The 17,267-nt window shown below is 41.9% G+C and overlaps 5 protein-coding genes across 7 annotated transcripts; 2 read left to right on the top strand and 3 right to left on the bottom strand.

Moving 5' to 3' along the window:
- Window positions 1–1,744: 1,744 nt before the first annotated feature.
- LOC124327808 lies at window positions 1,745–10,605 on the bottom strand. Of its 3 annotated transcripts, none has more exons than XM_046786816.1 (14): window positions 10,292–10,605; window positions 9,030–9,106; window positions 8,733–8,914; window positions 6,877–8,370; window positions 5,509–5,599; window positions 5,086–5,285; window positions 4,767–4,986; window positions 4,528–4,698; window positions 3,910–4,242; window positions 3,276–3,830; window positions 2,979–3,200; window positions 2,758–2,898; window positions 2,274–2,691; window positions 1,745–2,050 (listed from the first exon to the last, which is right to left on the bottom strand). In XM_046786816.1, the coding sequence occupies exons 1-14, from the start codon at window positions 10,506–10,508 to the stop codon at window positions 1,962–1,964; spliced, it is 4,410 nt and encodes a 1,469-aa protein (XP_046642772.1). In that variant the 5' UTR covers window positions 10,509–10,605; the 3' UTR covers window positions 1,745–1,961. The 3 variants fall into 3 exon arrangements, with proteins under 3 accessions (XP_046642772.1, XP_046642773.1, XP_046642774.1); XM_046786817.1 differs by having other exon boundaries at window positions 5,086–5,282; XM_046786818.1 differs by lacking the exon at window positions 4,528–4,698.
- Window positions 10,606–10,651: 46 nt separating this feature from the next.
- On the bottom strand, window positions 10,652–12,159 carry LOC124327809. Its single transcript, XM_046786819.1, has 5 exons — window positions 11,902–12,159; window positions 11,795–11,845; window positions 11,588–11,728; window positions 11,304–11,523; window positions 10,652–11,246 (listed from the first exon to the last, which is right to left on the bottom strand). Exons 1-5 carry the CDS (start codon window positions 12,030–12,032, stop codon window positions 10,761–10,763), a joined length of 1,029 nt encoding a protein of 342 aa, XP_046642775.1. The 5' UTR covers window positions 12,033–12,159; the 3' UTR covers window positions 10,652–10,760.
- Window positions 12,160–12,891: 732 nt separating this feature from the next.
- Window positions 12,892–15,097, top strand: LOC124327484 (ras-related C3 botulinum toxin substrate 1-like). The gene is made up of 6 exons (XM_046786421.1): window positions 12,892–13,357; window positions 13,432–13,474; window positions 13,550–13,621; window positions 13,677–13,790; window positions 13,851–14,015; window positions 14,099–15,097. The coding sequence occupies exons 1-6, from the start codon at window positions 13,242–13,244 to the stop codon at window positions 14,174–14,176; spliced, it is 588 nt and encodes a 195-aa protein (XP_046642377.1). The 5' UTR covers window positions 12,892–13,241; the 3' UTR covers window positions 14,177–15,097.
- A 123-nt stretch (window positions 15,098–15,220) lies between these two features.
- On the top strand, window positions 15,221–16,266 carry LOC124327483. Its single transcript, XM_046786420.1, has 3 exons — window positions 15,221–15,405; window positions 15,462–15,827; window positions 15,885–16,266. The coding sequence occupies exons 1-3, from the start codon at window positions 15,276–15,278 to the stop codon at window positions 16,214–16,216; spliced, it is 828 nt and encodes a 275-aa protein (XP_046642376.1). The 5' UTR covers window positions 15,221–15,275; the 3' UTR covers window positions 16,217–16,266.
- LOC124327485 lies at window positions 16,165–17,109 on the bottom strand. The gene is made up of 2 exons (XM_046786422.1): window positions 16,857–17,109; window positions 16,165–16,772 (listed from the first exon to the last, which is right to left on the bottom strand). Exons 1-2 carry the CDS (start codon window positions 16,866–16,868, stop codon window positions 16,272–16,274), a joined length of 513 nt encoding a protein of 170 aa, XP_046642378.1. The 5' UTR covers window positions 16,869–17,109; the 3' UTR covers window positions 16,165–16,271.
- Between the last annotated feature and the right edge of the window lie 158 nt (window positions 17,110–17,267).

Here is a 17,267-nt window from a genome sequence, read left to right as displayed (position 1 = left end):
CCGGTGATTGGGGTGGGCTATGTTATAGAGGGTGGCCAAGAGGGAGGGTACTACTATAGAAACGCGCGCGCTGGCTGTGATAATAGCGAAGGGAAAGGGGGGGGGGGGGTAACAGCTGACACAGCCCGCTAGAGGGATACACCGGTTTCCGGTTGGGCGGCCATTTTGTCTGGCCAAGGGGGAGTTTCTCTCCCTTTCTTTCATCATCTTTCACATACACACACCGGTTACAACACTATATAATAATTAATATACTATTTTCCTCCTTTTAAAAAAAATGCACATGGTTTTCGAAATAAATTCCATTAAAAAAAAAATTTACATTTACAGTTTCCGTTAATATAAATCAGTTAACGGAAATATATTGCCATTTTTAGAAATTCCTCCGCCAAGCTTCGCCTCTCAATAAAATAGTTCTAGAAATTTCCATTTGCCCCATTACTAGTGAGCCTAGCATTAGCCACGTAATAATTGATTCCATTTTCATTTCTATTGTCTTTTCATGAAATTAATAATGAATCATACATGACACGAGAGCTGATACTTTATTCTGGCAATTCAAGCGCAATATCATTGGAATTTATGACATGCCAAAAAGTTCGTGTGTCCGGTTTCGTGTTGCCAAGGCTTGGCGGTGGCGCTAGTTGATATCTATTCGAAAAAGAACAACCGAACCGTCTATTCCTTTTCTACGGCCTCGAAGAAGAGATTGATCACGGAACAGTTGTGAATCGGAAAACGGTGGTTCTACAAGAAAAGACGGAAGGATTCCGAGTTGTCTTAGGAAAAACAACCACAACTTATGACCGGGAAAAACAAAACTAAAAAAAGTAATACATAAACCACCGCATACCACGACGGAGTAGAATAAAATATACGAGACGCCGTCTGATCTCGGCGACGTCATCCACACATTCGTGATATTTTCACGCGGATAGGGTTACCAGTCTAGAATCTCCCAGCAGGTGGGTTCCCCTGTGAAAACAGAGAAAATCATAATCTTATCTGGCAGCTGGCGGATCATGCAAAACACGCAATGTTGACGGGCATCATCTCTTAACGACGGATGGGCTGTCGCATATCTACCAGCCAACCGGAAGTCTAGGACCCACTCAACAACTTGGGACTACTTAGGAGGAGGGGGGGGGGGAGACTATTGCTGCTGGACGAGATGGGTAACCACAATCAACCGTTACATATTTTAGAGCAAACTTCTGGCGGTGGTCAACTGGAGACATCATTCCATGCGTAACTATACGCATCCAGTCGGCCGTTTATTTCAACTAAATTAAATAAAGTTTAGCTACACGATATCCCATTATCGTTCACACCTCCTGTTACTGCTATAGCCCAATAATTGTCGCAGTGTCAAAAAACATGAAATAATATGAAATCTGAACATTGGTCTCTCCGTTATAAAAAATAATCTTATCTCAAGGTGTTGGGCCGTGATCCGCGACGCACAAACCACCATAGCCTGTGTGTGTTGTTTTTCTAATCACCGCCGTCATGGTGCAGAGACCGCCATTTCCTTCTACATTTTCCACCGATAGTTTTTACTTGACGCAACACCATATCGCACGGAAACCGAATAAACCTCTATCACATGTGTAGGTTTTTTATCATCATTTTCTCAGTTACTACACCAAAAACAACGGGTAATTTTCTTCCGCCGAGCCCATTATTTCTGTCGGGTTCTTTTATACTGTTCCTAACACACACAAAAATATAGAACCCATATTGATAACAAGAGGGAAAAATTATTTTATTTATTTGATGAAGTACTCAAAACGTTGACTAGTTGCAACTTGCCGATGTGGAAACGATTAGAGGAAAAATCGGGGGAAAGGTTCAATTATTCTTGGATGGAACATTTACAATTATTGGGGGATTACATATACATTATTTATATATTTAATTTATATATGTGTATGTGGATCAAATGGGGGGATTACAACATGTTATGGTTTTCGCTTTGTAGGTAGGTCGCGACCTTCCAGGGTCAGGTGAGCCTCCTCCAGTGTTAAAATAAGAGCCGGATTTTGTTTGACTAAATGAAAATAATAAAACCAAGAATTTAGTAGATAAACGACGTAATCAGCTCTCGGGCATGGAGCCCACCTACGTCGCTTGTATATATATTTTTTTACAGCTATGAACAAATTGAAAAAATAGTTTATCTCTGTTCAACCGAGCTTCCTTTTTCGGATAATTGCACACACACAATAATAAAAGTCGTACTGTCCCTCGATAGATGGCTATAGTTTATTTACCTTTACTTCTTTTGCTGGACATCTTCTGACGGCCAAAGTTCATATTCGGCGCCGGGAAAATGGGCCAATCCGATGAATGATGTTGCTGGAGATGTTGGATAGCCGACACCCATTGGTTCTTGTCCTGGGCCGAACGACAGGCCAGTAAATAAGCTTTGGCCCTGCTGAACGACCGGAGTTGGAATGAATGAGGTCTGACGTCAACGGCTGCCATCAGCGGTTCCAGCACTTCAATATCTTCGACAGTCAAACGATCCTTGTAGACGAGCGAACTGCGTTTGATCAGCTCCTTCTTGCAGATGACCAGCTCCTTGTCGAATAGGAACAAGGTCACTTCTCTGGTCCATCCGTTGGACGATATTTTAAAAAGTTCGCCCTGATGAACCAAGCGGCTATTGAATGTGGTAATATCACTTCCCTGAATAACAAAAAAATTAAATTTGAATATTATTAAAGGTAAATTTTTTTTAAATTCATGATTTACCATCCAATGATCGACTCCGGATTGCCAATGAACCAGATACTGTTGCATTTCGGCACGTCGCTTACTTTCGTTGACCAAATATGCCACGGAGCGCATGGAATCGAGCGCTAGCGACACCAAGCGTCGGTCAGGGTGTTCGTCCTTCAAAAAATTGGCAAAAAGTAATGATTATAGTTCAATGTCGTTTGAAATTAAACTTTCACGAATAAATTATTACATACCGGAGTGTGTTTGAGCAATTCGGCCAGTTGGAGCGGATACTTGCAGATCTTTTGGACGGGCGAAAGTAGAAAAGCTTCCAGGGGAAGTCGGATCATCCGCCGGAGTAGCCGACACGCTTCAAAAAAGCGGAGGTAGCGCATGTCGTCACACAACAATTGCATTTCGGCAGCGGCGCGGTCTTGGTTGTTGCAATACGTCGCATAGATGGCGAATTCCTGAATCTGTGGTTGTGACATAATGTTTGTAAATTTTTACATTTTCCATTATAAAAAAAAGGAAGGGAATGAATAAATTACGTGTTGCAAAAAGCAGCCGCCGACCACGCTGTCTTCCAGTGCGTTCCAGTTGAGCGAATGTTCCAAGTCGACGAGAAAACTCTTTTGAAATTGATAAAGTGCCTCCAAATTGCCAAAGATGGACTGGATTCTTTGATGGGAGAACAAATCCGGTCGGCTCTTCATCGGTTTTAAGTAGCCATCGACCAAATCACTGAGCAATTTCACGTAATCGCGCTCGGCCGTGACTAATTCATTGATCACGTTGGCCCGTACCGAATGCTGCAAAGTAGCGATTCCGGCCGGAGTCAATGTCCTGGCAAATTTCTGGCCCTGGGCCAATCCCTGTTGCCGATGGAACGGCTGCTCGCACAACTGAACGTAAGACGCCGGAAGCCATCCGTACATTTGCCCCCTAGCTGCCCACCACCAATTGGGATCGGATAAATCGAGGATGTGAACGACATCGCCAGATTGGAGGCTCAGTTCTTCCGATTCGACAGCGTTGTGATCCCAGAGCGCAATGGCCAGTACGCCTTCCGTCGCTGCCGTGTAACGGACCACTTCATTTTCCGCCTGCGGATTAAAAATTACAAAAAAAATTGGGGCGTCATGTTTGATGTCATACGCATTTCGTCCCGTTAGATTGGCTTACCTGAGGGCTGTTGCCACAATCGGAGAGATTATCATCTTCGGACAAACAGAGGCCGGCATCTTCATCACTAGGGCCGTCCGGTCGGATTCTTCCTGCACCTGCGGGAAGAATGACGACCGGTTGACTGGCGGAGCGTCTCAGATGTGTTTTGGCAAGATGTCGCGTCAATTTACGGGAGCGATTTTTAGCTGCCGCTTCCGGAATGGCGGATGCCTGATTCCACGTCTGCGTCGAGCGAAGGGCCGCTGCGATGACCGCCTCGCCACCCAAATCCGATTGAGTCCGGCGAACATTCGTGTCCGTCTCGTCCATATGTTGCGACGTTGTCTCCATCTGCCACAAGGAATTTACACCAAAAAATCGAATCTTAAAAATCATTAAATTCCCATTTGGAACAAATAAAATAAAAAACAATCGAGACCAGGTGCAAGATTAACGATCGTGCAATGGTCATTATCTTTTTGCGCAATCCAAAGCTACTATCTCTACTTGATCTACTACTGTAAATAATGATGATGGCCGGTATCAGTACGTATAACGTAGATAAAAATAAAAAAATGTGTTATAGTAAAACTAGAGTTATTTTCCAATGTTAATAATCCTTAAATGGCGTCTCACCTGAACGCCGCTATCGCCACTATTGCATTTAAGGTTGCGGGCTGCCTTGTTTGCAGCACCTTTTTTGCTGTTACGCTCACGACTGGCACGCCAGACCAGCGGACCGAAACGAAATTTGGGACTCGTCTGTTGTTGTTGTTGCTGTTCAGATGATTCGCCATCTTGATCCTCCTGTTGGGTTTTTGATTGCGGGGCTGGAGTCAAAATGGATGATCAATAGAAATAAGTCAAATTATTACCTCTTGGTTGTTGGCGGTGTCGTCTTGCGAGGGCCGTCGCGACAAACGCAACGAGAAGCTTTTCCTGAATTTTCTCAATGTCGAATTGTTGGACGACGACGTCGTCGTCGTCGTCGATTCTCTGACTTCCGTGTGCACTTCGGTTATGCTGGCCACACTGATCGTTTCCGCCAATTCCGACCCGTTGACCGACATTTCACCAAAATGCGACCAAGGTCGACTGTCCGGCCCATAAAAAGGAAATTTTTTAATTTAAAAACACGTCGAGATAGTCATCCATAATAACAATAATAATTTTAAAAACGAAAACGATTGTAACCTTGCCAGATCCCATGCGGAGTGACTTCGATTAACGCGATCGTCATCTTCGATAAAAACTGGCGATGAAGTCGATTTGAAACGACGGGCTGTCCGCGTAATCGAGGCGCTTCCGGGAGGCCGTCGAGTCAAAATAGAAGGTGAGGTAGACGGCCCGGTTGGAGGTAAACTGGTATGCGCCGCATTCGACGTAGTAGTCTGCTATCAAATCAACAAAAAATTTTCCATCCAGTTAATAATAATCAATGGGCCATTAGAAAAGTCTCCTCTCGGGAGACACGCCATCTAGGCATCTCATCTTGAAGGGCCATTAAAAAGCCATCGGCTAATGCAATTATGATGTCCCAGATTGGGGAAAAGAACTCAGCATCTCTTCGCCTATGGGCTAGACGAATTATTATTCCAAGTCGTGTGTTATTTTTACCTCGGGAGGAGGATGCTGGTGGGAAGAAGATGCGGCCGTCTGCGAGGTCGTGACTCGATTCCCCTCGGTCCTCCTCCAAGGGAACCGGACGCTGAAATAACCCAAAAAAGAAAAAAGAAAAAGAAATAAAATATGTTGAATTATTATCAAACAACATCAAAGGGGGAAAAAAGAAAGTTTCCACGCTATGAACAGGAAGGAAACATGACTCATTTGCGGATATCAAAAGACTTTTTTTTTCTGTTCGCCGTTGGAAATCTAAACGTTTTTTTTTTCGTTTAATCCCGCCCAACCTCGAGAATCCCGAAAAAGGTCTTGATCCAATCTGACAGACAGACAGACACACACACACGTCTCTCCGTCATAATAAGAAAAAATATTGTTATGGGTGAGACGGCAGGTTATTTTAGCGTTGAATTTGGTCTTACGATGACAGGCTCAAGGCTGCGAATGAATCGCCCCGTAGAGTGGCGCTGCGAGCGGCGACATCATTCTCCTCTTCCCGAATCGAATCCAATTTGTTTTTCTTGTTCACTTGTTCACTTGCATCACCATCGCAAGCGTAACTGTGTCGCCAATTATTCGGCTGACGGACTGGTTGCTGCTGGCTGCTGCTGCTGGCCGGTTTTCGGGCTGGTGAAAGAGATAGGAATCCAGCACTGAAACAAATGGATTGCCGATCCGTTCGACCGGCCACCTGTTGGGGATCGGCTAAACTCCAGCGTTGACGATGATGATTAGCTGCAACAGCACCGTTCTTTTTGATCCGTCTCCGGACGACACTTTCGCCAGCCTGGCCGTCCATTTCTCAACTGACTCAATAACCTTCCCCCCTACGAAATTTTTTTCGCTCCTAACCGCTGACGTTGTTGGTCAATCGGATATACCATTTTCTGTTTAATGAGGTTGAACTAACTTAATGCCTGGGCACGCCCGTTCCTTTTTTCCCACCGACGGGCACGTTCATAGGTGAAAACCGGGCAAATGTTACCAATCAACTGACGACCGATAAACTCCTTCAGACTTTAAAACTTTTGAAAAATAAAAAATTGCGCTTATCGCCGTCGCCATGGAAACCGACGGGATTCCATCGCAGTGAAAGTGACATATAACTCGCTGGCCAGCAGTAGTTTATCTACAATTTCAACGTTCACTTTTAGCATTTTGGAAATTGTCACTCCAAGGTCGGGGGGGAAAGTTTCGCCGCGACCTTTTGTTCTCAAAATGAATTCTATCAAAAAACAATTCCGAGGGAGGCGTGCGTCCATACTCTAACGGATGGAAAAGCAACGGGGGAGTCGTGGGAAAAAACCTGTTGGACAAACCTAGTACGTTTTGTCCAGTCGTTTATTATTATTTAGTATTTACCTGGGCAGTGCCGCTTTGAATCCAATCAGTCCGTACTTGGTGGCGAGGAAAGATTTGGGTAAGGAAAGAGAACGTTGCGGATTTTCAACGGATTCGTCGGGCGGCGTTGTTGGCTGTTGGCTTATGAGAATGTCGCGTTCCAGGAGCTCCATCAACTCGACATCTGCGGCCACGGAAGGCGCCTCATCCAAATAGGTTCCACGTATGCTGCGTCGCTCGCACTCCAATCGCGTCAGCAATTCGCTGCTTTCAGCCGCCGGAATGCTCATCCGCACTGTCCACTTCTCCTCGGACGACTCGTGGTAAGAAACCGGACGTCCTGCCATCGATTCACTTTGACGGATCAGCACAACTGATTCAACTTTTGTTCCATGAGAGTTTAAATGCAAATGGAAGGACGGAATTGATGATAATCCAGAAGATTCGCTGGCACTAGCACTGGTAGTAGTCGACTCTTCACTCTTGGCACTCTGACTGAGCAATGAGTCGGTTACATTATTTTCCAGGTGGTTGTCTACTCCGTCAGGTAGTAATGGTGGTGGCGGTGGTGGCGGTGGGGTTATTCTGGGGTCAGACAAAGAACCCTCCGGTTTACCTTGAGACCCCCTAGATATTTCACCCCCGCCTCGGGCGGATACACATTCCATTCCACCCTCATCTTCCTTCTTTTGAAGCCCTCCGGCTGTGTTGTTGGGTTTTTTCTTCGACACGCTTCCACGATCGGGCGTCGTCGTTTTCCGCAGCGACGACGTCGATGGAACGACGGAACGCACAACATTTTTGGGTCTTCCGTTATTCGGTTGTTGTTGTTGTGTAATAGCAGGAGGAGGAGGAGGAGTACCACGAGTCGTCGCACTTGTCACTCTTGTCCGCGTGGATCCTTCCGGAAGCGACCGTGTACTCCGACATTCCGGGCGTTTACTGACGGACGACGTTGCCACGGGCAGTTTCGATTTGATTGTCGGTTTGTGTAGAGCGGAAACGGCAGCGGTAGCACGAACACTCGATTGTTGTTGGACAAGATGCGAACGACCTACTTGGTAGTGAGCGGCCAATTTAGCCGAGACAATACTTCCGGGCGGAAGAAGGCGACTCGGTTTGCTGGACACGATCAGACTACTGTTACTGCTCTGGCTGCTGCAAGTGCTGCTCCGATTATGGCCGATTTGACTCAAATCCAGCGACGAATCGTTGTGATCCATCATCGTGCCGGAAGAGTCCGGCGAAGCTCCGACGTAGGCACCGGCTCGATGCGGAGTGCCGGCCGACACATTGAACAGCAGCCGAGGAATTCTCGAAGATGCTGTTGGTGTTGTTGAGGCGGTTGTTTTGGCTGGTCCTACCGCAATGGGGTTAGTAGGGCCTGGGCGTCGTTGTTGTTGCTGTTGTTGCTGTACTGCGGCTTTCATGATAGACGGGCGTCGCTCAATGGCGACGTCGGGCCGTAGGTTTCTCCGCTCTGGATTCAGCCTCTCGTTCCATTCGCCATCTCGACTGTGTCCGTGCGTACATACATCAAAGGAATAAAAAGAAAACCACTTCATCATCTTTTATTGAAAGGCGGAATATTGAGGTTAACAACATCTTGACAACTTTCCTCACTTGTTTCCTCAATTCTCAATTGCTCTACTCTAAAGACCACATGCCGCTTTTCTACACGAATAATTTGATTAAAAAAACGGGACCCGATATAATGTAATAACACTGTCATCTTAAATTCTAAAGTTTTCTTTTTTTTCTTCCTGTCGGTTAAATTACAGCAACTTTCTTCGTATTACACAAAATGTTGGCTAATCGAAAATTTTGCGTATCATGTTCGCGTTTCAATCGGTGATTAAATGACGGGCTATTTATACCATTGAGTGGCGATTGGTGACTGTCGACCGGCGATGGCCATCCGAGTGGATCGTTCCGGAAGAATAGTTTTTGGAGAAGAATCTCTATTATTTAGGAGCCGTCTGCCGACGACGAGATGAGGATCTAAAGCAATTCCGCAGCCTGTCACCTTGGCGTTATCGATGGCGACCTCATTGACTGCCTTGAATGTTATTTCAAGAGAGAGAGAGAACAAAAAATCGACACGTCAAGGCCATTTGTTTGGAAAGAATTTAGTGGCACTAGAGTAATTAATGAGCCTACACCACCTAACATACCTGTATGCCACACCGGAGCCTGAACGATCCGGTCCGGATCCTTTTTTGGATGGTGGTTTGACTTCTAGCCGCCATACCTTAACAGAAAGAAAGAAAGAAAATAATAAAATAATAAAAATATATAAAAATATCTCTGTTGAGGCATGAAGAAGAAAGAAGAAAAATCACTTTTACTGCATTGCTGAGTGATTTATAGACGTCTGTAGCCTTCTGGGACTGACTCACGGGCCATAACGGCCTAATACGGATCAAAGTCGGCTGGCTTCATTCCATATGCAAATCACGAAGCCCTTCACAATAGAACCAAAAGACTCAAGGGCGCGTCTCTTTTTCAAACAGCGCGCGCACAAGGACATTTGAAAAAATTTAACTAACTACTAGCAGAAAAGATGGACAGGACGGGTGAATAGAAAAATAATAAGTGTGCCAAGACATTGAGAAATTGCAAGTGCGCTACATTTCATATTTCAATATTTTCTAAGCGAGTTGCGAAAAAAAAAAAATCCAAAGTAATAAAACAAAAGGGGAGAGACATTCTTCTTATTTTAACAGCCAATCTTTTTCCAACTCCTTTTTCGTACGTGGCGCCCTCGATTTGCGTCTCGAAACAAGGAGCAATCGTGAAGATTTCTCCTGGCCAACCAAAGGAAGAACAACGAAAATTCATCAACAACAACAGTGGACGTTTCATAACACATACTCCTCCTCCATACTAAGACCCTGTTCGCTTTCCACCCTTATCGAGTCGGCAGCATGTAATTCCCAAATCGGCTGCCTCAGGATGCGGTCAAACTAAAATAACCTTAGCGGTACAGACGATTTACCTTCGGGCGGATGAAACACCTTACCGAATAAGTGACTTATACTCTGCAGGGGGGAAGATTTGAAAAAAAAAATCCCGAACTACGACGCGCGTGAAACGATCTGTAACCACGCCCGATTCAACTCGGGATTCGTTGATGTTTTAAACGGCGTTTGAATCGGCTGCGAGAATCCTTTCAAATATTTACTGCACTGAGCTTGTTGATTCTGCTACAATGAGCAGCGATTTTATTTTATTTCTTTTACGTCGGTCGCCTACGGCACCCGAAACGGTGCAGACCAAAAACTGTGTGGGTATGTACATATACGAGCAATCACGATGGACGGGAAAAAAGCGGATAACGCTTTAAAAGGTCGGGCGAACACGCCCTCATTTCGAAATGAGAGCTCTTTTTTTTTTAATTTTTTAGAAGAAAAATCTAACACTTGATGTGAATTACCTGTCAGGTCAACTAGAATATTTGTTAATCCAACGTGAGAAACGGGGCGAATCGGCAAAAGGAGATGAGACCGCACTACCACCACTGATCGCACCAGGAAGAAAAACGGATGAAAAACGGTTTTCAAATAAACTTCATTCAACTCTTGCACGAAGTGCTGCTGGCGGCCGTGTGAAGACAACCGGTTGGTGCGCACGACTGAGAGCCTCGACTCCATAACCGTCACACTTATACGTGAGTTTCTCCCTAGCGGCCGTTCTCGAATACACCTGTCTCTCCTTTCCCCTCAAGTGTTTTAATGTAATGCACGTATTCATCGGATACATACGTACTAGAAAAAAAATAGAGGTACCACGTAGCTTGTTTTTTTCTTCTTCTCTGCTGTATTCACATGATTGTACCAGGAAAAAAGGCTTTTGTCTGTGATCGAATCTGACACGTTACTTGAATGATGACTGCCGCAGACGATTCATTTCTTCTTCTTCTTTGGAGCCGACTCGCCGGGGTTTGAATTTTTCTTTGTTCGCTTTTCTTGTTTATTCTCATTGGGTTGGATTTGTTTGATTTTGTGGTATCGGAGTATCTTGGTCGATGCCGGCAAATGAGGGGTTGGATCGGCGCTCAAAGCAATGAATTCCATGGCGGTTGACGTTGTATCATCTGCGTCCTTGTTCACTTTCAAAGGATTCGTGTTCACTCCCGGTACGAAGCGGCAACCACGGTCACTCTTTTTTAAATAAAACCGTTCGTTGTTGCAACTGGTGGGAACGGGCAAAATCTCCTTTCTGGTATAAGATTTTTGGTCTTTTACGGGTAGTATTGCTACTGTTGCAGCTGAATCGGTACCAATGGATCCCAAACTTTTTTCCGGAACTGCAAGCCCACAACTTTCATAAATTTCCATATTTTTCTTGTAAAAGGCGTTGAGTGGGCTAGTCTCCTCCTTTGCTGTTAACTAGGAAAAAAATTTTAAGTTAATGATGTTAATAGTGATTTTATTTAAGTATGTTACCTTAAGAGCCATGGTCAAACATCTAGGTATGTTTAACAGATTTTTTACAGCTGTGCTAAAGTTTTTGATAGCAAAAAGGGGAATGCCATTGTTTTGGCACAAAGGAGCCAGCATTCTTGTCAGCATTGGGGGATCTGGAGTCTTTTCGCAAAAAACTGCACAGGTCTGACCATTTCCAGCTGCCTTTACCACATCTCGAAAACCAACCATCAAGTCACACCTGGAAAAATTCAAATTTTTAGCATTATTAAATGAAATTTTCCATCAACATTTGAACTAGATACATTTTAGATTTGCTTTCCTCTACATCTTCCTTTGCTTTTGCTTTTTCTGTTTTCCGCCACTCAGTTCTTTCTTCTTTTGACATGGCCTCAATCGAAGATTTGGATGTATAAACATGATTTGCTCTCACTGGAGAAAGGTATCTAAATGACAAACAAAATTTTCATGTTAAATTTGATCCTGAGTTCTGTAAACTTTCTACATTATACTCGGCAAGTAATTTTGTGACTTCTTCCTCTTTCACTGCTCCTATTCGCGGCCTAAAGAATAAAGTATATTTAAATTGTACTCAACATCTCAATTTAAAAAACAATACCATTCAAGATCCAAAGGAGAATCGAGCGTATTGATTAACACTTTTCGTTTCTGAACTTTGGTAGATCCATTAATAGATTTCTTTTGTTGGGCTGCTGAAAGAACGGGTGCTGCAGCTTTCGTAGGTTCCATAACTATATGTGTAAAATTGCTTTCGAAACTGTGTTATTTAAATTACAATTTTTTTACATCAAAAGTTGAGTCAACATTTCTTTTTAAGCGTGTGCTTTTTCAGAATAACACACGTGTTTACTTCATCTCATTCGCCATCTACCGTACATCGCAAGAAATATAATTTAAAATTTTGATTGACATAATTCTTCGCCAGTTCATATAAATATTTGAATAAATAATAACAATAAAAATATGACATAAAAATATATTGCATTATTCTATCCGCATATTTCCTGAAGATTTTATCAGCTATCACACACGATGTCACGATTCGTCAATCAAAATAAACCCTGTTTTAATAGTCTAGTAGGGTTAGTAAATTATAAACTTGGTTTACAATTATTGCGAATTTGCGTGACTAAAAATAATTAACTATTTTATAAAAATAATAGTTAAAATTTCCCGCAATCCAAAATCAGCACTGAAAAAATCAGTGTTTCTTTTATCATTTTCATTTATCTGGTTCGCTTCTGTTCAATCAACCGGAATCGGAATGTTGATTTCCCCCTACACAACAGACAGAAACGGTATTTTCGTTTTCCATTGTTAATTAAAGGAAGTTGGGTGATGAGATTTCGCAGACCAATTTCCGCTAGAATACGTGGTCAGCAACCTCACCATTAAAAGCCTCATGTAGATAAAAAGGCCCTTATATAATAGGATTGAGGAATTCGTTCTACTTGAGAACAAGCACATCAGTTGGCTGCATGCTTTATGATTAGAGAGCGTGCATGTTCAACGTCGTTTTGCGTGGGCCCCCAGAATTAATCAATTGAAGCGTCGAATGCTTCACTCGCTCAGTTGACTCAATCGTCCCTGGGCGGCGCTGAATACCCATGATGGCGTTCAACTGAAAACTATCCCAGAACCAGATGTATCTGCTGGGAAACAACAAGAGACTAAGTGAGGCTTCATCTAATCTGTGGACTTTGAAACTTCTATCTCATCCCGTCATTATCGCTAAAATATTTTCCTTGGAAATCAATCTCTCACAACGTCTCTGACATTTCTAATTTCGATCGCCAAGTTTTTCTTGTTATACCCGGCTTCCCGAGTGAAGATGACACATCGTACTCATTACTAGCCGTGTCTCAAATTACAAGATTACAACAGTTGTGACTCGCACACAATTCGGATCTTTCTCTTTTCATCGTTAGGCTCATCAAAATGTCTTCTGGACGACCTATCAAATGTGTTGTGGTAGGAGATGGTACTGTTGGCAAAACTTGTATGTTGATTTCATACACAACTGATTCCTTTCCAGGAGAATATGTGCCTACTGTGTAAGTCGGGTTTATAGATGTTAAATTCTTGTTAATTTTTGGTTTGCGATCCTAATTGTTCCATTACCCCACAGATTTGACAATTATTCTGCACCCATGGTTTGTGATAGTATTCCGGTAAGTGCCAGAGCAGAGTGAAAAGTCATTCGACCATTCGCTATAAGTAAAAATGTTCTGATTTTCAATGTCTAGGTCAGCTTAGGCTTGTGGGACACTGCTGGCCAAGAAGATTATGATCGTTTAAGACCGCTTTCATACCCACAGGTGATAAATCTGAAGATGTTATTAATTGTTCATTGCTAATTTTTCTTTTACATAGACTGATGTATTCCTCATCTGCTTCAGTGTTGTCAGCCCATCATCATTTGAGAATGTCACATCAAAATGGTATCCTGAAATCAAGCATCATTGCCCTGATGCTCCAGTTCTTTTGGTATTAATTTCTTTAGTAAATCACAGAATGTAAATTCTAAGGTAAAATTTGTTTTACTAGGTTGGGACCAAAATCGATCTTAGAGAAGATCGAGAAACGTTGGCTATGTTAGCTGAACAAGGCCAGTCTCCTATGAAGAGAGAACAAGGTCTAAAGTTGGCTTCTAAAATTCGAGCTGTCAAATATTTGGAATGCTCCGCTCTAACACAAAGAGGGCTTAAACAGGTATGCGAGTATAAGTGAATCAGTATGATAAGCATTATTGTTTCACTTCTGTCACATAAATAAGTTTTATCAACGTTGTGTAGGTCTTTGATGAAGCTGTACGATCAGTCATCCGGCCGGAACCGCAGAAAAGGCGTCAGCGGAAGTGTACCTTTTTGTAGGAAATGGCTTCACCTTACTAATTCTATCTGATGTTAGCGTTCTTGCTAGCATCGTGCCACTGCACAACACGACCTCTTGCTCGTCTTGCTGTGCAATTCAGCTCCTGAATTCCGCCACTTTCCCAAATTTGAAAAAAAACCGGGAAATTTCAATTTTGAATTCGGCAGGAATGATACCTGAAACCACATTTTTTTTTCTTCTTTAATTTTCACATTGCGTTTTTGACTGGAACTTTTTTCCCTTTTTTCTTGATGAGCATAAAAACCTATGGATGAAATGTGGACAACTAATGGGCGCGTTGACAGAAGTCGTGAGATTTCAAGCCATATTTTTGGGTTACATTCATTTTCTCGTGTTGATGAGGTTCTTCCAACGTTCACTCCTGTAATCAGTACGCTTCATCTACGATACATTTCACACACTTAAGCTTAGGCTTGTAATGTTTTCAATGCAATCATACATCAGGACTGCTTTGGTTTAGTGACTTGAAAAATGCATTCAATTCCTTTAAATTTTGAACTTTTTTCTTTTGTTCTTGCTGCCTTCTAGTCACGCTATACTCTTTTGACGGCCCAAACTCGTTCATTCTCCAGTTAACGCTATTTCAGCTTTAGCTACTTGGATTTTTGGCTCATTCTGTTGCTCCAGTCTGTCAATGTTTTCCTTTTCACTGGCATCTATCTTTCCTCCATTGACAGAATGCAACTACATATTTCTGTTAGAATCCTCTCTGAAATATAGACTAATTTCATTGGTTTTACATTCTCCTTTTGTTTTGCCTTTTAAGTGTCCAAATATATCCATTTCACTCTTTTCTTTTCGCCCAGGAAGGCAGGTGACGTCACAATTTCCCAATATTGTATTTTCCGTCTACTGATTTCTGAATCATTCATAAAAATACACTACTTTTCAATAATAAATAAAATGCCGCTTAGTTTACTAAATTAATATCATAAAAAAAGTATAATACATTTGTAATTAGTAAAAAAAAAAAAAATATTTTTAATTAAAAGAAAACTTATATTTTGATCAGGCAACCACGAACTGTTTACATTTTGCTGTCGTCTGGTTTCGCATTTGACAGAAAAACTCTGAATTATGGATGTATTGGAAAAAGACGAATTTTTAAAGGCGTATCGAAGTATAAGTGCCCAATTGAAAAAGAAGTTTGTTGGCTTTAGGCAAGAAGTTAGAAGGCCAAATGTCATAGATGCAGTTGATGGCTTTGGTAAGATTTATTGTTTTTTAATGTTGATTTATTAACATGAAATCTTATTATTTTAGAGAGTTTAAGTCGGCAACAACTTGATCTCGGATTTACTGAGTTAAGTGCGGCATGTAGGCTGGCAGCCGCTCAATTGGAACAGTCTATTGGATTGATTGCTGGATCAAGCAGTGTCAGGCCAGGAGTGGAGTATAACAACCTATTTGTAGAATCAGCAAGAACGTTTTCCTTATCAAATGAACAAGCCACCACCTATGAATGTTATGAAGGAGCCATTGGTAGCACAAATGATGCATCATTGGCATGGTTTACTTCAATGGAAGCAGGGCAAACAGCTCTCCAACTCAATGATTACCAAAATGCAATTAGCTTTTTTACCAAAGCATTAAAACTATCTGAAAATGAAACAGAGAAATCTCTCTCTGGTATGTTTGTTTTCAACTTTGAACTTACATTTTAAAAACAACCTTTTATTTATTCAGGACACTTTTTGGCTTCATCTTTCATTCGCCAGGGATATTTTCCAGAAGCATTGAAAACACTTTCAATTATTAAATCTAACCAAAAGAATCTGATGACACAAACACTTTTAGCTTTGAATCTAAAAAGATGTGGAAATGGAGAATCCCAATTAAGCCGAATTCTTATTGATGTCTTTGAAAATTCTAGCAATTCATTCCAACCTCAGTCATTGCAATATGCAGTTGATGCATTAAAGCTTGGAGAACTAGATGAAACATCTATTGAAACAATGTGGTCTTATTTAAATCTTGACCAACAGCAACTTCTATTGTACTTGTTAAATTCAAAATGATTGCATGCAAGTTTGTATTAAGGAGTAACTAATATCACTGGTCACACATGTATGTTTATTGCAGGGGAGGGAAATCATTGTCAATGTCAAATATAGGCTTCTTGCTACCCAACAATTTTGCTCTGTTATATTTATCTTCAAGATCTTTAAGTGTAATTTTTGTATAAGCCAAATTTGATTTCCCTATGCCTTTCCCAAACTTCTTCATTTTTTTATCAACACAGCTACAATCATTTGAATCGAACATAGTTGTGGGACAAGGATCTTGATATTGTTCTGAGATGTTTTCAAGTAGTAGTAATCTTCCACGACCTCTGCCTTTGGTTGATTTTTCTTGGGGGAAATTGGACTGCAGTGATGTTCCATTGGGTAAAATGATATGATCCACACTTGGTCTTGGTCTCCCTCTACCCCAAACTTGGAAGCACTCACTAAATTGAACTGGTTTGTCATCCTCCCCAAATTGGCGAATATAATTTAAAGATTCGAGAACATCTTCTGGAGTTACCCAACAAATTTTAGGGTCATGGCTTGCTTTGGCAGATTTAGCTTCCATCTATTGAATGAACATTTGTGAAATTACTGTCTTGATCCTTGGATGCTGTAGCTCACTTATAGAAAAAAACATCACTTGTATTACCTTTGTTGTCATCCAAGAAGAGAAATTAATAAAGTCATCAAATGAGACGATCTTGGCCAAATTCAGGTAGGTTTTATTCGAGAAATTTGTGATAAATAATTTAATATTATATCATATTGTTGCGTCAGAAGAATTGTAAAGTCAAAGTTACAAAATTGAGCATAACGAAGCACTAAAATGAGTAAGTGTGTGAACCGTGTCAAAACTCAAATGTGCTTACAGTTTATTTAGACCTCTGAGATGAGAAGGCGGGACTTCACTTAAACCATGGCCTTGACTTACACAACCGCCACCTGGTAGTCGACGACGCGACTGCAATTTAAATAGGGATTGATTTTGATTTATATTTTTACGGCTGTAGTTTATTTAAGAAAGATTTTGATTCAGTATTAATTTTTTTAATTGGTGCAG

The sequence above is a fragment of the Daphnia pulicaria genome, chromosome 2, assembly GCF_021234035.1.
Source record: "Daphnia pulicaria isolate SC F1-1A chromosome 2, SC_F0-13Bv2, whole genome shotgun sequence".
Classification (NCBI taxonomy): Eukaryota; Metazoa; Arthropoda; class Branchiopoda; order Diplostraca; family Daphniidae; genus Daphnia; species Daphnia pulicaria.
The sequence above is the reverse complement of the archived record's forward strand: the minus strand, read 5'-3'. Positions and strand labels throughout refer to the sequence as shown.

Bases quoted from the DNA above. Each gene is read 5' to 3' on its own strand.
- LOC124327483 (XM_046786420.1), top strand. From the start codon at position 15,276: ATGGATGTATTGGAAAAAGACGAATTTTTAAAGGCGTATCGAAGTATA. The intron at 15,406-15,461 runs GTAAGATTTATT...TTATTATTTTAG, and splicing joins AGATGCAGTTGATGGCTTTG to AGAGTTTAAGTCGGCAACAA. The intron at 15,828-15,884 runs GTATGTTTGTTT...TTATTTATTCAG, and splicing joins AACAGAGAAATCTCTCTCTG to GACACTTTTTGGCTTCATCT.
- LOC124327808 (XM_046786816.1), bottom strand. From the start codon at position 10,508: ATGGAGTCGAGGCTCTCAGTCGTGCGCACCAACCGGTTGTCTTCACAC. The intron at 3,201-3,275 runs GTAATTTATTCA...TCACAACCACAG, and splicing joins GCGGCTGCTTTTTGCAACAC to ATTCAGGAATTCGCCATCTA. The intron at 2,051-2,273 runs GTAAATAAACTA...ATTTTCATTTAG, and splicing joins GTCCAGCAAAAGAAGTAAAG to TCAAACAAAATCCGGCTCTT.
- LOC124327484 (XM_046786421.1), top strand. From the start codon at position 13,242: ATGTCTTCTGGACGACCTATCAAATGTGTTGTGGTAGGAGATGGTACT. The intron at 13,358-13,431 runs GTAAGTCGGGTT...ATTACCCCACAG, and splicing joins GGAGAATATGTGCCTACTGT to ATTTGACAATTATTCTGCAC. The intron at 14,016-14,098 runs GTATGCGAGTAT...AACGTTGTGTAG, and splicing joins CACAAAGAGGGCTTAAACAG to GTCTTTGATGAAGCTGTACG.
- LOC124327809 (XM_046786819.1), bottom strand. From the start codon at position 12,032: ATGGAACCTACGAAAGCTGCAGCACCCGTTCTTTCAGCAGCCCAACAA. The intron at 11,846-11,901 runs GTATTGTTTTTT...TTTATTCTTTAG, and splicing joins TCTCCTTTGGATCTTGAATG to GCCGCGAATAGGAGCAGTGA. The intron at 11,729-11,794 runs GTATAATGTAGA...TTTGTCATTTAG, and splicing joins GTCACAAAATTACTTGCCGA to ATACCTTTCTCCAGTGAGAG.